The following is a 23,241-nucleotide window of genomic DNA, read 5'->3' as shown; positions in this document are numbered from 1 at the left end:
ACTTTAGCAGGCCAGGAGACTGATGTTAAGCAAGCAGCCAAACTTTTTTTAACAGGTCATCCCAGCAGGGTTCTGATTAATGCTGTGAAAATATGACTGTTTCTCCACATGCTCCACTGGATAGTGGATGTTCTCTACAATATAGCAAGTGCGATGATATTGCTGCCATGGAAAAAAAAAAAAAAATCAGTCAACCACAACCATAATACAAAAGTTCATCCTATAAAAAAAGCAACAGAGAACTAGGGCAAAGACAGTTCCTCGCTTTGTGGAAAAAATGATTGAATGTTATGGTGAGTGTGTGTCAAAACCCTCCATCTCTCCTCAATCACCAGATTTCCAAGCTTGTCATCCGACTAAAAAACCACATCTATAAAAGGCGACGATAAATCTGAGGGAAAAGCTGAGAAGCAGATAAACAGGTTTGACTGTTGAAGGGGGCCTCAGGTATTTTTTCATACAGGTACCTGCCTCTGCAAGAGAGTTAATAATCTCCACATTCCTCATCCAGACAACCCATGACTGACTGGGATGGACCACATTTTCCAACAGAACTAAAAAACGGTGGTCTCTGTCAAAGTGAACAAATGGCGCTCAACTCCCCACACAAACGTGCAAATTCAGACTTTTTTCTCAGAATTGTGATATACAAACTCACAATTGAGTGTTATAAAGCAAAAAAGAATTGTGTTTATATTTTGCAATTCTGACTTTATTTCTCAGAATTGCAAGTTTAGGTCTTACAATTTTGACTTTATAACTCTCAATTTTAAGTTTACATCTCAAAATTCTAACTTTATATCTCACAACTGAGAATTTACACCACAATTCTCAGAAAAAAAGTCAGAATTGCTCATTTATTTCTCAGAATTGCATGTTTAGGTCTCGCAACTGCAAGTTACAAAACAACTGCAAGTTTATATCAATTCTGAAAAAAAAAAGGTCAGAATTGTGATTTAGAATTGCAAGTTTTGGTCTTGCAATTCTGACTAACTCACAATCGCGAGTTTATATCTCAAAATTCTGACTTCATAACTCAATTTCAAGTTTATTTATAAATTCTGACTTTAGAACTATTGCTAATTTATTTTTCAGAATTGCAAGTTTAGGTCTCGCAATTTTGACTTTATAACTTACAATTGCAAGTTGACATCTCTCAATTGTGACTTAACTCACAATTCCAAGTTTACATCAATTCTGAAAAAAAAAAAGTCAGAATTGTGACTCAGAATTGCAAGTTTATTTCAAAATTCTGACTTTGTAACTCAAAAATATTTAACAGTTTTCAGAAAAATGTCAGAATTGCTTATTTATTTCTCAGAATTGCAAGTTTAGGTCTCACAATTTTGACTTTATAACTCCCAACTGAGAGTTTACATCTCTCAATTCTGACTTTGTAACTCAGAATTGCAAGTTTATCAAAATTCTTAAAAAAAAAGTCAGAATTTGAAGTTTAGGTTTCGCTATTCTGACTTTGCAATTGCAAGTTTATTTCTCAAAATTCTGACTTTATAACTCACAATTGCAAGTTTACATCAATTCTGAAAAAAAAAAAAGTCAGAACTGCGACTCAGAATTGCAAGTTTATTTCAAAATTCTGACTTTATAACTCAAAACTGCAAAATGATATAACAATTCTCAGAAAAAAGTCAGAATTGCATTTATTTCTCAGAATTGCAAGTTTAGGTCTTACAATTTTGACTTTATAACTCTCAATTTTAAGTTTACATCTCAAAATTCTAACTTTATATCTCACAACTGAGAATTTACATCACAATTCTCAGAAAAAAAGTCAGAATTGCTCATTTATTTCTCAGAATTGCAAGTTTAGGTCTCGCAACTGCAAGTTACAAAACAACTGCAAGTTTATATCAATTCTGAAAAAAAAAAGGTCAGAATTGTGATTTAGAATTGCAAGTTTTGGTCTTGCAATTTTGACTAACTCACAATCGCGAGTTTATATCTCAAAATTCTGACTTAACTCAATTTCAAGTTTATTTATAAATTCTGACTTTAGAACTATTGCTAATTTATTTTTCAGAATTGCAAGTTTAGGTCTCGCAATTTTGACTTTATAACTTACAATTGCAAGTTGACATCTCTCAATTCTGACTTAACTCACAATTCCAAGTTTACATCAATTCTGAAAAAAAAAAAAGTCAGAATTGTGACTCAGAATTGCAAGTTTATTTCAAAATTCTGACTTTGTAACTCAAAAATATTTAACAGTTTTCAGAAAAATGTCAGAATTGCTTATTTATTTCTCAGAATTGCAAGTTTAGGTCTCACAATTTTGACTTTATAACTCCCAACTGAGAGTTTACATCTCTCAATTCTGACTTTGTAACTCAGAATTGCAAGTTTATCAAAATTCTTAAAAAAAAAAAAGTCAGAATTTGAAGTTTAGGTTTCGCTATTCTGACTTTGCAATTGCAAGTTTATTTCTCAAAATTCTGACTTTATAACTCACAATTGCAAGTTTACATCAATTCTGAAAAAAAAAAAAGTCAGAACTGCGACTCAGAATTGCAAGTTTATTTCAAAATTCTGACTTTATAACTCAAAACTGCAAAATGATATAACAATTCTCAGAAAAAAGTCAGAATTGCATTTATTTCTTAGAATTGCAAGTTTAGATCTCGCAATTTTGACTTTCAATTGGGAGTTATACAGTTTACTTCTCTCAATTCTGACTTTGTAACTCAGAATTGCAAGTTTATCAAAATTCTTACAAAAAAAAGTAAATTGGAAGTTTAGGTCTCGCTATTCTGACTTTGCAATTGCAAGTTTATTTCTCAAAATTCTGACTTTATATCTCACAATTGCAAGTTTATATGTCTCAATTCTGACTCTGACTTTATAACTCACAATTGCAAGTTTACATCAACATCTGAAAAAAAAAGTCAGAACTGCGACTCAGAATTGCAAGTTTATTTCAAAATTCTGACTTTATAACTTACAACTGCAAAATTATAACAATTCTCAGAAAAAAAGTTTAAAAGTAAAATTTATCAGAATTGCAAGGTAAGGTCTCGTAATTGACTTTATAACTCTCAATTGAGAGTTTACATCTCTCAATTCTGACTATGTAACACAGAATTGCAAGTTTATCACAATTCTTTAAAAAAAAAGTCAGAATTGCAAGTTTAGGTCTTGCTATTCTGACTTCACACTTGTGAGTTTATATCTCTCAATTCTTACTTTATAACTCACAACTGCAAAAAACTCCCCACACAGTACTAAAGCCTTTTTTTTTTTTAAACCAGCATCAGGAGACGTATATAACGGCATATACAGTCATACATTAACAAGACATCAAAAGCCAGAGTGCTGAACTTAGTGCTAAAAATAGCATTAAAGGTAAATGAAAAGATACGTGTTTAAATGTGAAATATGGCATTGTTACAAAAAAAAGTGTCAGAGCACCATATAAAGGACTGCACTAATCCGCTCTGTAAATCAAAATAATGAGCATTGCCTACAACAGTCACTCAGTAGGGTGAATATTTAAAGCAGCTGTGCAGCGCTCAAGTCGCAAGTTACACTGTGTATGTAACGCTACTGATGTTTGTGATAGTTAAACATGGCTCTTTCGTGTTTAAAAAAATCTAAATGTCACAGGTACTAACTATAGCACTGCTGTGTTACAACCATTCGGGTTAAGTGTGTCATATTTGCATGAGTTATTGCACTTATTTGTTTAATACAGATTATATATTTTGATCCATTGTGCGCAGTGTCGTGTAAACAGTTATTTATGTTTACATTATCATGCTTTGTTTACATTCTTGTGTTAGCCACAGTATGTGTCTCAATTGTTATTTTGAGTGTTTGAAGTTGAGTTGTTTTGGTACATTTTCTTATGTGGTTGATGTTATTATTTGTGACGGTTCTGTGTGCAAAAGTTGCATGTTTGTGTGTGTGTGTGTGTGTGTGTGTGTGTTATGTTTCAAATGCCCAGCCGCTGTCACAGATCATCCTGTTGGCGTAGGCGGCTCTTCCTCTTGCATGAACACACTTCACACATGCAGACCTGCTCTGGGCTGATTGTGAGTTCTGCTTTAAAACCCACTCAGTGCGCTGTCTGCCTCTCACGCCGCACAAACAATCTAACAATCTTACACACACACACACACACACACACACACACACACACACACACACACACACACACACACACACACACACACACACACACACACACACACACACACACACACACACACACACACACACACACACACACACACACACACACACACACACACTCTGCACAAACCTGCACTGCACAACCTCACACACATTGTGGAACACTGATACAACTCACAAAACATACTGAGTAAATGTAAATGGCAGCACCTCCTGCGCACTTTATACGACAATTTGCAACTCTCAAAGGTGTTCAAGAATAAATGAACTCCTTTTGACTTTTGAAAAAAAAAAAACAAAAAAAAAAAACACTAAATAAAAAAGGCTAAAAGTAACTGCCATGGAGCATTTGCACACTTAAACATCTGGTATAGAGAAAAACAAGCAAACATCAAATTAAAAAAAAAAATGTATGCCAGTATTTTCAGCACAGCACAGTCGGTCAATAAATACAGACAGCTATTTAATCAGCGTCTGTGGTGTGCCTGTGGTATTGGCAGATTTTTAAAGGTGCCAATTTTTTGGAAAAGACTAATATGTCATCTGCCACGGTATTTACTCTACTTTGAAGAGGACTTTCTTATTTTAAAACGTTATTTTCCTGTCTCCTCCTGGATCAAAAGCTTTCTTTTCTCACTTTTTCCATTTTTGTGTGACACAAAAGCACACTGTAGTTTCTCACACTCATTCAAACGCACGCATACATAGCAGTTTCAATGCGTAGTCTCTGTTCAACGTTTGGAGCAGTTTGAAAGCAAGTCACCTTAGGAGAGCCAAAACTGAGTTCAGAGTGTATAAAAGTCTTAAGCAGTTTTATTCATGCTACAGTCGCTAACTGCATAAAAAAAAAAAATATATATACAAATCTCAATACCATATTAAGGGAGCGAGGATCTAAATGGGAGCTCTGTTGATATTAGCGATGCATCTGACTCAGTTAAATACGGGAAGTTGCTGTGCAATATATCGCAATATAGCAGCAACTAACTTAAGAGGTTTCAACATCGTCTTTCCCCACATGTAAGAAAGCATGATTCATCTCGATCTCTTTCGCATAACGCTTGAGAGTCTCAGCGTGGAGTCTTTAAACAGGGGATCCTCTTTGGATGAGTGGAAGGGGCCATCCCTTATTAACATATAATATACAGGGTCTGAGTCTGAGAGCTCACTGACGGCAAAACTTTGAGCTGGGGTAAATGATATTGTTTGACGGTGCTGCCCCGAGACTGTGAATCACTGGACTAGCCGCTGCACAGGCTGACCGTTTACAGAGGTATTAGTTAAGATGGGCTGTCATAACTGGTTACTAGGTCTTTTTTTTTTTTCTCTTAACTTGCGGGAAATATTTTTATGCATTTAAAACCAACAGCTTAACGACATAAGATACATTTGCAAACCCTGTTACTCATTCCGGGATAGTTTTATGTTGTGTATTTAACTTAGATGTCCATTTCAATTCTATTTACCAACATTTTATACTGTATTTAGAAATCAGCAAAAATTGCAGGAGTTAAAAATAACGTAGTGCCAATTTTCGATGAAATATGATTTCATTGTAGGCGAGACACTGATGATATATATATATATATATATACACTTTTTTTTTCTATTTTGAAAGCAGTGAATATGTTGTGTTATGATGGAAAGTATTATACTAGGTAGGACTGACCTCATCAGCCAGAGCTACTGATAGCGAACACCCGTTTCCATTTAGGAAAAAAAACAAGTCAGATGTTTAAATGAACTGATCTGTAGCTTCAAAACTACAGAGCGTGAAATGTGAAACCTTGCGTGTTTAGGGCATGGGCAGTAAGAAGGTGATCTCTTTGTTTGCTTTTTTATTTGTGTTCCCCTCAACCCCGTATAACTTTGGCAACGGTATACAAAAAACTAATCACAGCAAATCTTACTTTTTAAAACAACTCTAAAAAAGAACCAGACACAAAAAAGTGTCTGAGAAAGCACAAGGGAGCAGTCAGTTTGATCTGTGAATCATATTGTGATTCCCCATCTAAAGAGTCAGTCAGTGATTCATCCCCATTTTCTTTGACCAGAGGCCTCAGCAACCTCTTTAACATTTTTAGTCACTAGCTTTAACAATCAGTACAGCATGGCCAAGGGGGAAAACTGTAATGCAGGTGTCGTAAAAAACACAAATGTTCTGTTTTACTGCGTGTTTGACGCATGAAGAAGTTTTTCAATTATGGAAAACAAACAAATATTTAGAAGGAGCTCATTGAGCGAGTCTGAAAATAAAAAAGTAGATCTAAAAAACGTTCCAACGAAAGTTCAGGAGAAGCACTTTTTACGACAAAAATGACAAGATCAAACCACAAAGTGCATACACAGCCACATGTTGCAGTCCTTTGCATAATTATTCAGGTCTCCCTCCTCCACTCAAATACATCTTTTTGTTCTACAACCAGATTCATAAAGCAACTCTGAATCAATAATCGAGTGATATGAAAAAAAATTCCCTGCATGCAAAATTCAAATTAACCCATTCAGAATAGAATTATCCAGGACATTTACATTACATTTAAGTATTTAGCAGACACTGCTTGACTTACAAATGTTAATAGACACAATCAATTTATTAAAAAGGAGCAAACAAACTCTTTAAAATAAAGATTCCAAAAGGAAGTTTTTGGATAGAAGGACCATTTTTGGTTCCCCAAAGAACCTTTCAGTGAACAGTTCCTAAAAGAACCATTTTGAAAATCTAAAGAACATTTAGACTATAAAGAACCTTTTCTACATTTAAAATGTTCAAGGTTCTTCGTGGAACCGTTGATGCCAATGAAGAACCTTTATTTTTAAGAGTGCTCATCCCAAAGTACTCTTTACCTTTTTTTCTTCAATGGAAAATATTTTGAAGAATGTTGGTAACTTAACAGTTTGGATGAATAAATAAATAATGATGATTTGGGGAAAAACTATCCCTGTAAGAGTTAACCAGAGTAGTACAGAAACAAAACAAAACAAAAAAGAAGAAGAAAAAAAATAACCACATTCCCAAAATACATACATAATAAGGTGAAAAAGCCATGCCAGAGAACAAGTAAGTGTGAGCTGGAGTTTCCTGGTCAGAGAGTGCACCCTTGTCACATTAATTCCCAAGAATCTTTGCACCACGCCACATCTCTGCCGCCAAACACCACAGCAATGCAAACTGGACCGACCACAACGCCGCTGCCCGTCTGCGCCAAGACCTCAAAATTATGTTCCTGACACTGTAATTGTACGGAAAGATGACACAAAACCAGGTTTCCACTGGTTTCAGAAGATTTCTCTGATTGTGTTTAATGAGCAGCTTTGGGCTCAGAGCTGTGTTTTTTTTCCCTTGCACTCTCTCTTTTTCCCTCAGAGATGAGAGAAGTTGTGTTATTAATTTGACACAGTCATTTACCACTGGCTAAAGACTACAGACCTGGAATATGTTAGACGTTGAAGTTTCCGTACCCACAAACGGAAAGAGGGAAACGGACACAAACAGACGGATGAGGGCGGAACATTATATGAGGATTTCTGTTATAAGGAGTAGTACAGACCTACTGTCGCATCATTGACAACTGCGACTGATATTTTAGTGAAATGTTAAAACAAACTACCATCCTTTGACAGAAGTAGAGTGACACAAGATATAAGCTTGCTGTGTGTGCGTACAGTACGACAGGGATACAAGACTCGAAGACAGCAGGCTTTGCCTATTATTAACCCAGATCAGTGCACTCACGCCGGGGTGGCAGCTGCACACAGACATCCACGAGAACAAAGGAGCACAAGCGCACGCCTGCGTACACATCTCAAACGCAGACCTCTGGGAGGACATTAATTAAACACAATTGACATGAAAAAGAGTGGAAAGAAGAGATGAGACCAGAGAAAAGAGACAAAGTCAACTGTAAGTACTGACACACACTGCTCCTTCTGTTCAGCATGAGGGAACCAGTCCAAACTCATCAGGAAAATATGGCACCCAAACTCCTTATGCTCGTCTAACACACACAACACACGCATACGGCTCACTCGGCACATAAGCAGTCTATGTTTAATCGCGGATATCGTGTTGAGAGACAAACGCAATGGTACAAGTAGATTGCTCAAATTACAATAGTCTTGGTTTACGTTTCCTACGTTCTAGTCCTTCTTTGACCTTTCTGTTTGAGAGTGTGTGCGCGTGCTTGTGTCGATTCCCTGTTTTTTTGTCTTCCATCTGTCAGTCTGTCTGTAGCCCCTCCCCAGCACCACCTGCAAAGAGTCTTTGACATCACCTGTGCCATCTGTTCACACACACAAACACACACCGCCGTACGGACGATTCTTATTTGTCCATGAAAAACCCAAAACAGTTCCAGCCCTTAAATATAAGCTTTCTATATAAATAAACTTTAATCCACTCCAGTGGCAGCACCAGTCCTGGAATAAAAACAATAGGACCGGAATATCGAGTGGGATTCCCGCCTACAGCAAACTGCAAGTCAGCACTATTGAAACCAGTTTAACCCGACTCAAAACGGCTTTGGAAATGAAAGCCAGTGAGATTTGTAAACAAACACCGGGTTTTACGCTAAACAATCATCTGCATTCACACAGAAAGCACACAACTCCCAGAATGCACTACCTCTGACAACCACTGAATTCTGCTGAAAAGTGATTCATCAAATGGAACTGAAGTATCTGGGGCCATAAAAGTGCCAGGAAAGTGTGATTAAGAACTGCAGAGTCTGACTGATACATCAACTTACATTTAAATCTAGTGAAACTCTCAGCCAGCTGCAGAGCTCTTACAGTTAACCATGACGAGTGATTCATGACTCCTATGAACAGACACCAGAGAGAAAAAAAGAGCTAGAAAAATTTAGCAAGGTTATATTTAAAAGCAATAAACAATAAGCATAATAATGAAATTATAGATATTTATTATTGCTGTCAATCGATTAAAAAAATTAACTAATCACATTTTGTCTGAAATTAATCGTGATTAATCGATTAACATTAAGGTTTTTAAATATACTTTTACAATGCAATAATTTCGAATTCAATATAAAAAATAATATTGAAACAACATAAAGACAGTATTTTTTTTATATTTCTTAATTTTTTTTTATGACCAAAGGTGAGTATCACTGATACCAATATTACTGATGTCTTTAGGAAATTGTTCTTTTTTTTCTAATATTTAACCATTGACTTCAACATTCAACATTATACACTTAAAAAAAATAACAACTTCTAACCTAAGTGAAACTTCCACTGAAGTGCTTTGAAAAACCCAGCGTTATGCCATGTGTTGGCGTAATTTATACTGAAACAGTAAAACAGGGCGGGACAAGTGTTTTGTTTATATCACAGTTTGGGCCAGAGCCGCTGAGCTTAGTAAAGCCACACTTGACAGTGTATGACAGCCACAATCTCATCCATATCACTATAAAATAATACCACATTATATACCTGTGTGAAATTCGAATGGGTCTGATATGTTTTGTAATCTGCACAGACTCCATGCTATCACGTCTCTGGACCGGAGCAGACTGTGAGCGCTGCGGTGGTTCTTGTGAAACAGCGCAAAACCATTTTCAGACTTCACAATGGAAAGCATATTTACATTGTCTGAATCATTCCCTATCCCCTATATAGTGCACTATGGGCCATTTACCGTACCGAAAATATTAATTATGTGAACAAGTGACCAATTTCAGCTACAGCTTCTGCATCTATTTATAGTGTAGGTGGCGGGACGCGTCGGATTCTAGAGAGCATTTGATTGGACAGAAAGTTTTATGTGAAGCTGAAGTGCAGAGTGATGTCATCAAAATTGCTGATCCATATTGATCCAAGTTTTGAATGCTTATATCTTGTAAATGCGAATTTAGTCACCGTTTTAAAACACACTAGCTTATATGTTATACTTAAAGCCCCAAAATTTTTATTTCGTGGAGACTTTAAAACAATCGTTTATATAAACCTATTATTCACCTGTGCCCTTCAGCAAGTAGGAAATACACAGAAATTGAATAAAGTTATCAAACACTAAATACTACATTTAAATAAAGATGAATCCTTAAAAGATACAAAAGTTACTAATTAGGGGCCAAACGCGCTGCCATTTTGAATTTTGTTGTAAAATGCTATATTTTATGAATACATTGACATACCATTACGAAACTTGGTACGTGCCTTCAGCCACCTTGTGGTCAAAAGTTATAAAGAAATTTAGAAAATGTTAATAACTTTAATTTAGATTAGCCTATTGTAATGAAACTGGTCCTGATATATTCCTTGGATAATGCAGAGAACATCGATACCAATTATGCCATAATTGAAATAACTTCCTGTCTGCCATTTTGATTTATGTTGAAAACCTACTTTTGCGAACACTCCCTAGACCGTTACTCCGATTTTCACCAAATTTGACTCGGATCATCTTCAGACCATGCTCCCCAAAACCGATTTCGTGTCGATACCCAGTAGGAAATGGGTTTTGTTTAGCGCATCAACAAATTTGCTCATAAGATGCCAAACTGCATCTGAAGCCGTATCTCTGCAAAGCTTTGACATATTTGCACTAAACTTTGTATGTGCCATTGTCACCTCATTCTGACCACGCCACATCAGTTTGGTAACAGCGCCACCTATTGGTCAAGAGTAGTAAACCATTCATTAACCTTTAATTAATAAATTTCCAAAAATGCTAATGATTATTGATTTAGCCTATTATAATGAAACTGGTTTCAAAATATTCCTTGGGTCAGGCCAACAACATAGACACAAATTATTCCATTGTGGGCTGAACTTCCTGTCCTCCATTTCGATTTATGTTGAAAAACTCCTTTTTAAACTACTCCTCGACTGTTGGTCCGATTTTGACCAAATTTGACTCAGATCATCTACAGACCATGCTGGCAAAAAGTTATGGATTTCGTGTCGATATACAAAACGGTTTTCATTTAACGCATCAATGAATTTGCTAAGAAGATGCCAAACTGCATCTGACGCTGAATTTCTGCACAGCTTTGATATTGACACCAAATTTTGTAAATTTGGTAACACTGCCACCGATTGGTCAAGAGTGATAAACAATTCATTAACAATCAATAATGACATTTACAACATTGTTAATAACTTCTGATAGCATTAGCCTATTATAATGGAACTGGTCTCAAAATATTCCTTGGGTCATGACGACAACAACGATACCAGTTACTCCATGATCAGCCGTACTTGCTGTCCTCCATTTTGATTTTGTTTAAAATTTACTTTTTCGAACTCCTCCTCGACCGTTGGTCCAATTTTCACCAAAATCAAATCAGATCATCCTTAGACTGAGCTGACAAAATTTTATGGATTTTGTGTTGACAGACAAAACCTTTTTTGTATAGCAAAGGAACAAATTTAAGGTATGATGCCAGACTACGTCTGAGGCTGTATCTCTACAAAGCTTTGACATATTGACACCAAACTTTGTATGTGCAATTGTCTCCTTACACTAACCACACCACATCGATTTGATAACAGCGCCACCTACTGGTAAAAAGTGAAATCCCATTAAATCATATGACCAGAGATTGTATTTATGGTTTTTCAGCCATTTTGACTAAAATCATACTAAAATGACTTTAATTACTCATTGTTGCAGTTGGTCTGCCGCTCCATGCCATTCTTAGATCCCTATTTTGCCTCTGATTATGCTTGGCCCCGTAATTGCTGCTTGCAGCTATATATTGCTCGTAGTTTAATATTAAATTATATGGCTACAGCGCACGCTGCCACATTTGTGTGTGCAAAAGAAGCAGCTGACAGGAAAGGTAAATTAGTTTTACTAACATATGGCCTGACAACATTTCATCTGACCGCAGTTCACTGTTGTTCTACTGAAGCTGTCTCATCATCTTGCACTGGTTTGACTAGCCCCTGTCGCTAAGGCAAAGTGGAATGCGCATCTGAAAAGTCTCCCGTTTGATGTGATTGTAAATACGCTCTCCGACTAAATTAACGCACTTACTAGCCAAATAGCCAAAAATACATAGCATGGGTCAAAATGATTGATTTTTCTTTTATGCCAAAAGTCATTAGGATATTAAGTAAAGATCATGTTCCATAAAGATTTTTTGTGAATTTCAAACCTTAATTTTTTGATTAGTAATATGCATTGCTAATAACTTTATTTGGACAACTTTTTCATTTCTTTTATAACTTTTCTCAATATTTAGATTTTTTTGCACCCTCAGATTCCAGATTTTCAAGATGACTTTCAGATTATGTATAAATCTCAAGTCCAAAAATTTGACCCTTATGACTGGTTTTGTGGTCCAGGGTCACAAATATATGTTTATTCTTCTGAATTTTGTTTATAATTTCTCAATTTATTCATTAAATAGGCCTATAGTAGTGCTTTAGCAAAACATGCCACACATTTCAATACTAGTGATAGCTGTATGTTGATGTGAAAGAAGGTTTATGTCAGTGACTGGAGCTGTGTTCTGTTCTATTTGCAGTTCATTTCTGACCTCCTTAACAACTCACAGTGCTCAAGAGCTTCAGTCAGAATGACACAGACCCTATTTATAGTGTGTGCTTTAGGGAGGATACAGTCCCTGGTGAAATCAGTTCAAAACTTCACTTTTAAAAAGACAACTCCATCCCATCCCATCTCACACACTGAATGTGTGAGGATGTCTTATTGCTATATGTGAGCAACACAGTGTTTCCCACACATAGACGAATCTGTGGCGGTGCGCCACAGATTAAATTCCGACCGCCACAGATTCAACACCGACCAAAAAAAATCAAGAAAAAAAAAAAAAAAAATTCAATACCGACCGTCACATATTGCGTTTCGTTATTCTTTTGTACGCTATTTAAAACACGCTGCGAATTCGTTCAACTGCATTTCCTTTCCATACTCTCTCTTCATCTCTCTGTCACTCACGCGTCTCTCCCTCAAACACACACACGCACACAGCCCCTCCCCTTCGTGCACACCACATCTGTCTGGATCATCTGTGGAGAGAAGACGGCTGGCGAAAGTTTGGTATTTCGTGAACACTTTTAACACACAATCACAGATTAAAAAGTGCTATAAAATATTTTATATTCTGAATACAATAGTTTCAGTGTGTTGATGTTACTGTAAGTCCCGACCCTTAGCAAACGCGATTGCGCATTCTTTAGAAAGTTAACTAGTCGCAAGTTTGCGGTGAAATGTAGGCTAGCCTAGTTGGGTTGTCGAGGTCAAAACACTATATGTAGCAGCTGCGAATCAAATAAACGTATTATAAATTATGTTGTTTCTTTACTCTAACACTGAATGTTTGCTGCTTCAATCCAGATGAGTATTGAAAAGGCTGTCGTATATGGTGTTAAATTAATGTAATAAAGTTCTGTGTAACTAATTATTAACAGTTTTTTTTTTTAATTATTAACCTTTAGGAATTAGGAAATCCCTTTAGGGGATCCAATCGTATCCCTATCCAATCGTTCTTTTCATCTGCACCCCCCCCCCCCCCCAATTACAAACATCTAGTTTTAATTACACAGACAAATGCTGGATCGTTTTGGACCTACACACACACACACACACGCACACACACACACGAACGCACGCACGCACGCACGCACGCACGCACGCACGCACACACACACATACACACATACACACGCACACACACACATACACACACGCCTAATTTGAGTGACTCAAGCTGTTCATTAACTTGGTCTGACTGCACATTTGAATATGTAACCGAAGATTTCCAGAAAGCAGAAGTCACTCCACGTGATTCAATTCTGGACCAGGATCCAAATCTTAAAAACATGACGACATTGCTGGAATCTGTGCTGATGAACTGCACCATTAGCCAGAACTCATCAGTCATCCACGAAAAAAAATAATGATAGACGCACCAGGTACAGGCCACAAAGCTTTTGTATTTTCAATAATAAATTGCTGAGTTGTGAATAAGGAATCTATTGTGGTCTGTTGTCTGAGCTTCTTACATAAACACACCATCAGCAAAAAAATATCCACATCAACACAGAAGTTGAGAAACAAGCTCTCCTGCTCTGGCAATGCTCGGAATGGAATATTAGTGTACTGCTTACTGTATGCTGCACAGTGCATACTGAATATAATATATTTTTAAAGACAAAAATAATATTAACTAGTAGTTATGCTACTGTATGGTTCACGCTGCCACATGACCTCAATTACATGCATGTAATTCTTTGACTGATGACAATGCCATAAAAATAGAAATGGCTACATACACTATTTAAAAGTTTTACATATATATATATTTTTTAGAGAAATACTTTTATTCAGCAAGGATGCATGAAATACAGACATTTATAATGTTACAAAAGATTTACATTTTAAATAAATGCTGTACTTTGAGCTTTCTTTTCTTCAAAGAATCCTGAAATGCTGCTGAAAATTCTGCCATCACAGGAATAAATTACACATTCAGATATATTAATATTAAAAAAACAGTTAATTTAAATTATAATAATATTGCACAAAATTACTGTTTTTGCTGTGCCAAATAAATGCAGCCTTGGTGGGCAGAAGTGGCTTCTTTTAAAATCCATTAAACATTTTACTGACACTGTAGTGTTTATTAAAATTGTAGTGTACTGTATGTTACATCTACTTCATCACACTGAAAATAGGTCTTACTAAGCTCACTGCATTATGGAAGCATGCTCTACTGTATATGCTGTAATGTATTTTTGCAGTCAACTGTCAATTGCAACAGTTCATTTGAGTTTTCTATGTTTTTTATGTAAATTATGCACAGAATGCATACTACATAATGCAAAAAATAGTGAGAGTAATAAGTTAGCAACCAATTCCAAACTCAGCCTCGCTGTTTCCCTCCCCCACACTACTAACATTAGGTCTCATAGTTCTGCTAAGAAGGATTACCGGTGTAATGAATTTGCCCTGTGTCATGAGACTTTTAAGATCTGGGACCTGCCAAACACTGTAATGCACTAGGCAACTTGTGCATGCAAATTCATATTAGTAAATAAAGCATTTGCTTGTTCATTTAATACACCCTAATCTTCTTGCTCTGCTAGTTCCTGTTATGAATAAGCTACTACTGCACAAACTCACACGTGGTAGAGTCATTGCTGTCTATGCAGGGTCAGAAAGCTCTCGGATTTCATCAAAAATATCTTAATTTGTGTGCCGAAGATGAACGAAGGTCTTCCAGGTTTGGAACGACATGAGGGTGAGCAATTAATGACAGAATTTGCATTTTTGGGTGAATTATACCTTTAATGTAAAGGTAAACTGTACCAATAACGCTTTGTCCTGTTAAGGGCAAAACATTTTTAGGGTTACCCTCGACTAAAGATTTTTCTGGTTGACTTATAGTTGTTCATTTTAAGCATTAATCGACTGTTAGTCACACCTTAAATTAATAAACCATATAAATCATAATAATAAGCCTTTAAGTGCCTAATAAACGCTCTAGTGCATGTAAAAAAGCACACTGGCAGATATAATAATTTTGAATGTGTCAAGAAAAAACAGCAAGGAGACTGCATTAACGTTTTAATAATTTATTTATAAACTAGTACTTTCTTTGTTGTAAAAAGAGCCTCATATAAGCCTAATATTTCATCCTATGGAGTCCATTCATTTGCATTCGGAGATCGACACTTCTTGACTGGCAAGACGGCTGTGAGCGGAAACCCAAACAGTGTTAGTGAGTTGTTCAAAACCTTTTTTTTTAGTAAACTCTGTGTACACAAACAATGTTCTCAATGCTCGAGTTCATGTGTACAGACCCAGGCGATACTTCGAGCAAAGTTTCATGGTGTGTCGAGCCTTCTTAGTCTTGTAAAAATATTGATTTTGATGCGCTCAAAGTTATGCCCTTAGTACTCCCATTCACCGGCCATTTGACCAGAAAACGAAATCACTGTCAATCTCAAAATGGCTCGTTTGTCATAATGATGCTTTTAGATATAAGTTTGTCTCATTTACAGTAAAAAAAAAAAAACAGCCCAGGTTGCATTTTGGCAATAGTTATCCTTTAAGAGATGAAGTCGGCGACACTGGCTCGTCATCTCCACAGTAGTGATTTGCCTGTATGTATGTTTTCTATTTGAACTGGTTCATTTAAAAGTAGCCATTTTACTCTCTACAGGATATATTTTTCATGTCTGTAAGACAAGTATACAAGTATATAAGTTTTGCGCTCAAGTTCACAGAGACCGATATGGCAGAATGCGCATCCTGTTAGCTTCAATTATTTTACAAAAGCACAATGTTTCATTGTTATTGTGAGTGCACACAAATAAACAGACTCTTTACAGATTTGAAAGATGTATTACTTTTAAGTAATTTTTAAGAGCAAGTGACCACACCAGTGCCTCCATCTGTCATGCAGGGAGTGCGCTACTATTCAGCTTCCACACTCCGCACAGACACTTTAATAGCGCACATTTTTCTAGGTTAACATTAGTTTGAGCGGCCATGTAAAGTTGTTACTACATACATCTTTTAGATGAAAAGCCATATTTGAAGTCAATGAATGATAGGCAAGCGTTTGGATGTCCTGCCAGATTTACTAGATTACCACATAGACCAGCCGTTAACATTCTGTCCGTCATGGACAAAATTCCTGTGGAATTTTTTTTTTCTGCGACTGAGCAACTAATAAAATTTTGGGGTCATCCCTAAAATTGATCAAGATTATAATAATTTACAAACACAGCACTGCACCAAAAGCCGCAGTGGCCACTGTCAAGTCTAATACATTAAAAAAGACTCACCATCATCAAGCGTAATATCCTGCAGGCCGATGGTACGGAAGGTGGGCTCTCTATCCTCTGGCTCCTGTTTGATGTTCAGCCTCTCTCCCTGCTGGGTCAGTGGGTGCACCAAGGGACCTGAAGGGGACAACCCAGCTAAGACAGGGCTGCTGGCCTGTGGGGAAGGCTGTCCAGAGAGTGCCATGGGCCCCAGGGGGCTGTTGGATGTGGGTGATGGGGAGGTGGGTGAGTGATAGGGGAGGGAATGGAGTTGGGGTGACGAGGGCCCGGAGTGGGGAGATGGCACCATATGAACAGGAGCACTGGAGGGTGTGGGGCAGGAGGCAGACCGCTGCCCAGCTGGATGGTAAACCAGGGGACGCTGGAGCTGTGGGGCGGGCTGTCCCAGCGTGTGGGTGGGTGACGGGACCTGCCCTGGAGTGGGGCAGTGATAGCCTAGAGAGTGAAGGTGAGGGGCAGAGTGGGCCATGACCTGATTGCTACCCGTACAGGCTGCGTGGTTGGGGCTGGAGCCAGGCCCCGGAGGCACTCCAGAGGTGGGTGTCGAAGAAGACGGGCCGTACACCATCCCCAAACTCAGGGTGTGACACCCGGCCGGGTCGGCCTGGAAGGGCATTCGCTCGTATGCCTGTGGGGAGCCTGCAGTCATAGGAAGACTGTGTTGGCCGTTGAAGGGCATGTTGTGCTGTATGGGTGGGTAAGATGGCCTGGCAGTGGCAGCAGGGCCTGGGTGGAAGGGCATCTGGCATTCAGGAGGTGCATTCAGCCCTTGAGCCTGAAGGTGGGGCAGGTGGGGAAGAGTTGGGGAGCCTATTGGGGCACAGGGGGCCTGGAGAGGGTGCAGGCCTGCAGCCAGGCCACGTGGGGAGCTGGACAGAAGGCCGTCCGGTGGGTGGGAGTGCTCTGGGGAGGACAGTGGCTGAGCACAGACCAAACTGGCAGCATGGACCAGAGGCATAGACATGGGCGGCACGGCAGGGGAGTCCAGATCATCCCTGTGTTCCTGCTTGACCCGTACTGAGAGAAAAAGAGAGAGAAATAAATGGGTGAAAAAAGGAAAGAAGAGAAAACTTGACATCTTAGCAGTTACACATTAATTTAAGGTCTCCTTGTTACAGTGTAATTATACATTTAAATACTGAGTAATATTAACTAACTACACATCCTTACTACATGGTTAGGGTTAGAATTAGGCTTAGGGTTACTTGCATGTAATTATGCATAACTGTTGTTATTATAATAGTAAGTACATGTAATGTATACCAAGGACAGCTTAAATTTAAGTGTCTTAACATTAAAAAGGTCACAGAATTAGCCTGAACAGTCATTATCTTGTTTCACATCTTTGGCACTTTTCAGTGATCTCAGTAATACACCTCCATGTATTGTTATGTATACCTCTACTGTTATTATATTGAGAGATATTGACATCTCATAATGGAATTACATTATCATACCAAATTTATTAACCACACTGATTTGGCAATTGTTTTTTAAAGTTTAATAGATTCACAGCACTAATAAATTCTTGTCCCATTTCCAATCTCCAATAAAACTGACAGCAACATTATATGACTAACATATGTTCAAGATTTGTGCCCAATATAAAAATTGCACATTTTCACGAGTCACAAGTATTTCCACCCAACTCTTCTCTTCTCTTCTCTTCTCAAAACATGCAGACAATGAGTAATAGTAACACAAAGTGTTCAGTAACCCATTTCCCGATCTGCTGTTTCCCTGGCCTGCATGAGTGGGGGATATTTTTTACTTGCCGTGGACTCTAAGAGAGCATATGTTGCCTGCTTGAGTGCCATATAAACCAGTGCTGAATTTGGGAACTAAAGAATGCTCTCTGCCCTCCAGCATAGCTCCAAATGGGAACCAAAATCCAGTTCACAGCCCATACGCTGCTGCAAGGCCATTACTGCGGTAAAACTGTAGTTTCCTGATATGAAGTGCAAGTGGCGACCATGTGTGGGAGAGTGTGAATGCATTCGAGTCTGGTGTTACCCACTTTGCTTTTGTACCTACAATGCATTTGAAAACAAGTTTAGTTTCAATTGATAAACATAGCTAATAGCATTCACCACCAGATGCACCTTGGACCAAAGCTGGTGGATTTGTCTGTGACCAACAAAGAGGCTTCAGATTTCAAATAGGTTTAGTACAAACTACTTCCTCACAGGTCCAACAGCATTCACACTGTATTTAATTTGAATTTGGATTAAGATCTCTGCTCATCGCATTAGATGGCTTATTCATTACACATGAAGAGTCTGGCTCTAGTCTAACAACACAGCACCTCAGCCCTTCCCCCTGTCATGCCACTTTCTCAGCGGGCCGATGCCATGGCAACCACAGTCGCGTGGCCTGTACAAAATATTGGCTGCCTTTGCTGTCGTCTGATTGGCTGAGGCCCGACGGGTTAGTGTGGAAAACAGGAAACCCTAATTTGAGTGGGTGCTTTGTGGAGCGAAGAGGGTGGGCGGGAGGCTGGGTTTATCTTGCTCTCTTACTCTCCCCCTCTTTTTGTTCTCAATCGCTTCTACAGGCTAGCATGCAACTTGGAGATAGAGACGCAACAAAAGTTGCTCACGTGTGATTTAATACCGCCAACGCTGTTTTTCGGTTTGACTCACTTTGGGAAATTAATACCAAACCAGCTTATTGCTATGAGAACCACACACGACTACACTTTATTAGAAACTTTAGAAGCCATAATTAGATGTCGCTTTTTACAACACCCTAAATTCAGGTCTATTTCATCAGATGTTCAATGTCAATTTCAAAAGCAGAATTAATAACGTGCTGATGTAATGCATGTCAACTCAACATGTGTGACAAATTATAATAGCCATGTGAATCATCGACCTCATCATTCAAGACTTATCATAGGGGAAAATCTTCCAAAATGCAAAGCAATTCTGCAGAATATGACTATTAAGACAGATGAAGCCAATGGGAGATGGAAAAAGAATGAGAGCATTTCATGAGAGCGAAAAAAACAGAAAGACAACGACGTTGACAGGGTCCAGTTCTTGAAAACCCAGGATTTTCATGGCTCCAGCCACATGTAAATCATGCTGATTCTTTCTTTAAGGTGTTTTACATGAGCGGTTACCAGGTGCTTAACTGTTACTGGAACAACCTCATCCCTAACCACACTGGTGCACCGTGCAGAGGAACGCTGGCATGATCAAACGGGTGACTATATGTTGTGAAAACCCACGTGTGCCATTCTTGTTACTGTTATGTAAAGTTAGCAAAAAAACGGTTTTGCAGGAAATAGAGTCACATAATTGCTGCCAGAGTCCATTCTAGATGTAAGCTGGACATTTAGTTGCAGTTGCCACAAATTCAAAAGTGCAATATGATTTAATATTTAATGTAGTTTATGTTGCATGTTTTTGCAATTAATAATAGAGATCAATTATATATATATATATATATGTCAAAACTCAATGGGCTCAGGGGAGGCGAGAAAGACGCGGACTCTTGCTGTAACTTTACCTGCTGGTGTCGCTGTTGAACAATTTTTAAAAAAAGTGATTTATATACTTTGTAATGTTATATTTTATATTGTTGGCATCATTTTATTTTTGTACTACAACTTTTTTTCTTATCCAATATTTTGAAGGGGGCACTGCCTCCCTTGCTTCGTTAGAGGAAACGCCCCTAATAAATATAGTTTTTTTTTTTTTTGCTTAATAGAAATTATTTCTTCTATTTGAATAGAGGGAAGAAATGATCAAAGTTTCTGAAATACTGAGTAGCAACTGTTTTCAACACTGAAAAGAAGAAATGCTTTTTAAGCACCAAATCAACACGTGACCCTGGACCACAAAACCAGTCATAAGTGTCCAATTTTCAAAACTGAGATTTATACATCCAAAAGCTGAATAAATAAGCTTTCCATTGAGGTATGATTGTTGGGATAGGATAATATTTGGTTAAGATACAAATATTTGAAAATCTGGAATCTGAGGGTGCAAAAAAATCAAATATTGAGAAAATCAAGTAAGTTGTTTTTAAGAATGCCTATTACTAAGCAAAAAAAGTTTTTATATATTAACTAAATATCTTGGAACATGATCTTTACTTAACATTCTAATGATTTTTGGCATGAAAGAAATACAATGTATGAAATACAATTTGGCTATTGCTACAAATATGTGCAACCTAAGACTGGTTTTGTGGTCCAGGGTCACATATTACAATTTTATGAGCACATGCATAATACTTAATGAAGAGCAAGTAGCTCTGAGCTCTAATTTCAGGTAATAAGTGGTGTAATGTGAAATTAATTATTATGTGCTGTCAAATACATACCTGGCAGATAAGTAAAGCGCTGTGACTGGCTTCTTTTCCGTTTGCCATTGCACACGTAGAACTGCACCTGCACTGCTGAACTGACCGTCTTGCTGTGATAAGGAGGCACCTCCACCACGATGCTAGACTACAGATGGAGACACGAGACATACCTTTAGTAAACAACACATCATTGATGTCTGAGACAAACCAATCAAAGTGGTCTCACTGAAGAATACAAAGTCCAAATATAGTCAAAACATACTACAACGTGCTCAAATCTGTCCTGCGTTAAACTCTCAAAGAACTCAAAAAGGCATTTCAGCTTTTGGTTCAAGAAAGAAAAGAAAGACTGAAAAGGGTCTGTAGACATATTTATGTCTTGTGTATTGTCTAAGCTTGTGTTGGCAAATATTTTCTTAGACATGTGAAAAGGAAAGTATTCACTCACTCCTTGACTCTTCTCTCTGATGATCTTTCCCTCCACCTCCCACTGCGGCCGTCCATCTGAAAAAAGAAAAAACAAAAAAAGACAAAACAACATTAGGACAGCTACCCTACACAATGACCTGAACTGAACTCCGTGTGGCAATATTTGCCCCTCCAAATTAGGCAACATGACCCTCTCTCCTCATTACCACCACAACGAACACCATCATCATCATGTCTTCCAGCCCTCCGTTGGAGCTTTAGAGATTAAAGCTACAAATAGCCAATCAGCATTAAGTTTCATCAGGTTCAGAGGGGAGCTCTACAGCTGCATGTTTCTACAGGTGCTCCTGCGCCGAATCCAGAGAAGCTTGATAAATTGTGGCTTGCCTTGAGAATAATAAAATGATGAATTGAGTTTGCTTGCGAACGATAAGCCTTTTTCCACATAGTGAAAGAGGCTCAATTGCTTGAATAGATCAAAATGTCAGCTCTACGCAGGGACTGTGTATAACACTGACCTGACTACGAAAAACAAATGACATATTAAATTCTCCCAAGAAAGAAGGCTAGAAATGCTGGAGCTGTATTAGCTGAGTGGCTTCTTAACAGCGGGCTACTTGAGACTTTTTAATGAAAATCAGATCAGTCTTACTCTGTTCGCCCTTGCTGACAGGAACATAGACGTCGCTCGGGCCCCTAACAGGTAATGATGTCATTTATAAAGCCGTTCGAGTCTTAAAGAGATGTGTGGAGGAACATTATTTATTGATGTATCATGGCAAGATGCATGGAATAACTTTATTCATAGCACAATGCTTCCACGTGCTGCCCGTGGAGAGGTGCGGGATCCCTCGGAAACATGCTGTCATCTCAAGTTTTTCCTTTGCCATGAAGCTAATCAACTGCGCAGACGTCTTACAGACAGAAAATGAAAGCCAAGGGACCAGAGCCAACTAGTTAAGACTGATCCTGGAAGAGAAAATAGTCACTTCATGGATAATAAATTAGATAAACTGCACAAACAGCATGACACCGGTCTGATTTACACTCTTAAACACATTTCCAGCTTTGAAGTTTGAGCTTGACATGAGTCTAACATGAGTCAAACAGCCGTATAATCTCAAGAATGCTTAAAATGAGTAATTTTGCATGTGTAATGTTTATGAGTGGGTACGTATGCATATACATTACAAAGAACCTTTCGAAGGGGTAATGCAGAGGGCAGTGTTATCAAAGTGAAGATACCGCTGTGAGCGGTTTCATAATCACCTGGTGCATAACACTCCAGAGACTGCCGTTTACACGAGGTTACTGTGTAGCGTCTCAACTCCCCTCTGTGTCAAAAGGTGTTTTGCTAATATGAGAATGACCTTGGATGCCTGTAACTTCAGCAGTAGTAGTACAGCAGCACATGTTGACATTCACTGGACACCGGAGAGGGCCCCACATGAGGGCAGGTTCAAACAGGAACCAGACTCCAAAACCCGGTGACAAGCACACGCACTGTCCTAATTCTTCAGCCCAGAAACACTGCTGTTCTGTTATTACCGCTATGATAAA

The 23,241-nt window shown here is 38.1% G+C and overlaps 1 protein-coding gene across 1 annotated transcript in view; it reads right to left on the bottom strand.

Annotated features, from left to right (window-relative positions):
• nfatc3a (nuclear factor of activated T cells 3a) overlaps positions 1–23,241 on the bottom strand; it is a 103,741-nt gene that overhangs the window by 5,771 nt on the left and 74,729 nt on the right. The window contains exons 7-9 of the mRNA XM_073836081.1: positions 21,701–21,756; positions 21,271–21,397; positions 16,939–17,955 (exon numbers count right to left, since the gene is read on the bottom strand). Of these exons, the coding sequence (XP_073692182.1) occupies positions 16,939–17,955; positions 21,271–21,397; positions 21,701–21,756 (1,200 nt within the window). The remainder of the gene's footprint in view (positions 1–16,938; positions 17,956–21,270; positions 21,398–21,700; positions 21,757–23,241) is intronic.

The sequence above is a fragment of the Garra rufa genome, chromosome 3 (genome assembly GCF_049309525.1).
Source record: "Garra rufa chromosome 3, GarRuf1.0, whole genome shotgun sequence".
Lineage (NCBI taxonomy): Eukaryota > Metazoa > Chordata > Actinopteri > Cypriniformes > Cyprinidae > Garra > Garra rufa.
The sequence above is the reverse complement of the archived record's forward strand: the minus strand, read 5'-3'. Positions and strand labels throughout refer to the sequence as shown.